The sequence below is a fragment of the Lupinus angustifolius genome, chromosome LG04 (assembly GCF_001865875.1).
Source record: "Lupinus angustifolius cultivar Tanjil chromosome LG04, LupAngTanjil_v1.0, whole genome shotgun sequence".
In the NCBI taxonomy this organism is placed as follows: Eukaryota; Viridiplantae; Streptophyta; class Magnoliopsida; order Fabales; family Fabaceae; genus Lupinus; species Lupinus angustifolius.
The window spans coordinates 20,291,066-20,294,779 of NC_032012.1; the positions used below are offsets into that span (position 1 = coordinate 20,291,066).

The 3,714-nt window shown below is 33.6% G+C and overlaps 1 protein-coding gene across 1 annotated transcript; it reads left to right on the forward strand.

Annotated features, from left to right (window-relative positions):
* Positions 280 to 883, forward strand: LOC109344870 (ethylene-responsive transcription factor ERF096-like). The gene has a single exon (XM_019583600.1). It carries the CDS (start codon positions 294 to 296, stop codon positions 717 to 719), a length of 426 nt encoding a protein of 141 aa, XP_019439145.1. The 5' UTR covers positions 280 to 293; the 3' UTR covers positions 720 to 883.

The window sequence follows — 3,714 nt, forward strand, 5'->3', positions numbered from 1 at the left end:
TCGAACAATTGGAAAAAAGCACTTAAAGGTGAAAGCCAGAATGGGCTGAAAAGTATATAAAAGAATTTCAATATTTGAAAAGCCACCATCTTGACCATCCAGATACAATGGACATGCAACTTTTCAACATGGTCTTTGTTTCATAATAGAACCTTCTAATAAACACGTGACAAGGATCCTCACGTGGCCAAATCAAATTTGGCATTTGTGCACATTTTTCTAACCATATATACTAAACTCAAATTGTGTCCTTACCTTACCATGCATGCAAAACAAAAACAAAGTTACCAACCATGGATAAAGAAGGACCAAAGGGAAGGGGCAAAGAAGATAGCGGAGATGTCCGTTATAGAGGCGTACGCCGTCGTCCGTGGGGGAAGTTTGCGGCGGAGATTCGGGACTCAGCGAGGCAGGGTCAGAGGGTGTGGCTTGGAACTTTCAACACAGCAGAGGAAGCAGCCAGAGCCTATGATAGAGCTGCTTATACTATGAGAGGTTCATTTGCAATTCTCAACTTCCCAAATGAATACTCTATGCCAGGTGTTGGTAGTGGAGGTAGTGGTAGTGCTCATTCTTCTGCTGCTTCATCATCTTCTTCCTCTTCTTCTTCAAGGCATGGCAATGTGGAAGTAAGAGAAGTGTTTGAGTTTGAGTACTTGGATGACAAATTGTTGGAGGAGATGCTTGATTATGAAGAGAAAAAGAAAAAGGGGCACTGAGAAAATTAAACTATGGTACTTCAATAAGTGACAAGTTTTGTGACAACTATTGGCTTTATAACACATTATGAGCACTTTATATTGTAAAGCCAAAAGTTTTCTCAAAATTATCCATGTGGGTTGTACAAGAAATATTTTTCAATCATTAATGTTGTTGAAGACAATAGCACCTTATTTGCAATGTACTATTGTGACTTATTGTCTCATATGGTGATAATGTCTATAATCATCAAGGTTCTCTATTTGGGTGTCACAAGGAAGGGGACACTAAGTTAAGCACATTTAAGAGGGGAGCACCTCCATTTTGTGTCTTTTCATGTGTCATTAGTTATAATTTGTTGAAAAAAATATGTTAAGTTAAAAATTTAATTATTAATATTTTTTGATCATTATGGTTCATGACACATAGAATGGTACAATACTATGAGAGAGAATATGTGATCTCATTTAAGAGTGTTTTTCTGGATAGTCGTCTTGTCTTTGCAAAGAAAATTTGTATTCACTGATCTACCATTGTCCACAGATGAAGTTTTCTTTTTACCTTAATTCAATAAATATGATGTTGGACTCTGTTTCCTCTGTAATTTCTAGATAAAAATGCATTCTTTTATGAGAAATAAATAATGAAAAAGCTCAAATAAAAAGCAGTCTGATCCTCAAATTTCTGAGCAGTAAAAAATGAGTACAAATCATCCATTGTTAGAATACACTGGAAAGGATAATTTTGTTAATTTTTTATGGAAAAATAATTTAAAATCAAGATCATTAGATATTTTTTTGTACCAGACATAATTATTTTCTATCATAAAAAAAATGTAATCATTTTCACCAGATTAGATATGGACAATATGTCTTCATTATGTCTCCATTGGTGTATTAAGTCAGAAAACTACATTCATTTAAAAACAACAATTATAAAAACAAAAATTAGTATTTTAATATTATTTTATGAATTTTGATTGATTCGAGACACAAATACATAAAAAATTATAATATAGGTGATCCATGTACTATTGGACCCTCGGTTGAGGATCCTGATTCTTAAAACTTATAATGTTCAGCAGTTATTGCCTTAAGTTGGTAGTTTTTTTAAGCACGTGTATTATAGTCGGTATAATCTTGTTCGTGTAAAATAATTATGAAGATGACCGTGTAGACAATTTCAACATGATTGATGAACTTGTACTTAAAGATGTTTATGTGCTTTTCATATTTTTAGGTTGTAAATATGTACTGCATTTTCATAAAGTGCTAAACCATAGGAAAGTTAATTCAATATCAGAATGTTTGGTTGAATGCGACATGTGAATTAACATGTACCACAAAACAGCTAAAAACTTCAATGAACATAAATTAGTAGTACGTATAATTTGAACTCCGTCAGAGACAAACTCGTCATTTGAACATCTTATGCATAATACATATATGACACTATGTATCTGAATATTTATAAACCAGAAAAATATTAATATACAATAACATTGAATTACATGCAGGTGATACCATATCCGACATAAATGAGGTGGTTTAAGTGTACGTATAAAATCAACATTTGTGTTGTAGGTAAGTAATTACAATAATGTTCAATGTATAACTTTTTAGAAATTTGGCAGACCCAAGAAACAAGATATCTATATATAATGGGTTAAAAAATAAGAAAGAACAATAATAAGTGAACTACGTTTTCATATAAAATTTTATTTTTATAGATCCATTCATTTATAAAATTTTAGTTTTACTATTTGAATTCCTTAGCCTCAACCCTTATACATGAGTTTAAGAAAAATATTATATAAATTTGCAAATGAGGTATAAAAAACATTGTAATTGTTATTTTGTATAGGATATATATTATTACTATTTGATTTTACTTTATGGATGTGAAATAATCATAACCACTTATTGGAATTCATTGGATCAATAAAAAATGTAGTGTATGATATTATTGAATGAATTGAATTGTGTTACAAGAGTATATGACTTACAAGAATATATAGCTTAGATTGCTTGTGAGAGAAGCAACATAACAAGCATAAATAACTTGTAACTAAACTATTAACAAATTTAATACATGCTAAAATAAAGGAATAACTCAACTACTAAAACTAATCCTAAGTAAAAAGGACAAAAACAAAAAACATAAAAGATGCACAGATTTGGCTAAGCTAGGTGCGCCAAGGTGCATCCTGATGCATCAGAAATGATGCGTCAAGCATATGGGTTGATGCGCCAAGAAGCATGCTGATGGGCCAAGGATGGTGTGCCAATGATACATGCTGATGTGCCAAGGATGGTGTGCCAATGATGCGTGCTGATGCGCCAAGGATGGTGCACCAACGATGCATGGTGATGCGCCAATGATGCATGGTGATGTGCCAATGATGCGTGGTGATGCGCCATGTGCCAATGATGTCTCGGTCAAGTCTTCTCTTCTCGGTCAGAAATCTTCGGTCAAGTGCTCTAGTTGACTCGGTCACGATGCACCATAAATCCTTGGTCAGGTGCTCTAGCTGACTCGGTCACGATGCACCAGAAATCCTCGGTCGTGATCTTGAAGCTGGCTCGGTCAGAATAAACCTGATGCAATACAAAATACGCATCATGCCTAATGAGACATGTAAATGGAATAAAACATGGATTATATATTTAATACCCCTCAAGCTGGAGAATAAATGTTTGCTACTCCAAGCTTGCTCAATAGATAAGAAAATGACTTAGGCTCAAGAGGCTTAGTCAACAAATCTACAAGTTGTTCATTAGTGGTAATAGGTAGCAAATGAAATATTTTGAAGTCTTTCTTTAGCAACATGACATTCAATCTCTATATGTTTAGTTCTTTAGTGAAAAACAACATTGGCTGTAATATATCTAGTAGATGCACTATCACAATATAGGAGAGCAAGTTCCTTAAAAGAGACTTGAAAGTCATGAAGTAGATAGGTGAGCCATTATATTTCACATGAGGCAATGGCAAGGGTACGATATTCAGCCTCTG

Excerpts from the sequence above, each read along its gene's own strand:
- LOC109344870 (XM_019583600.1), top strand. The coding sequence starts at position 294 with ATGGATAAAGAAGGACCAAAGGGAAGGGGCAAAGAAGATAGCGGAGAT.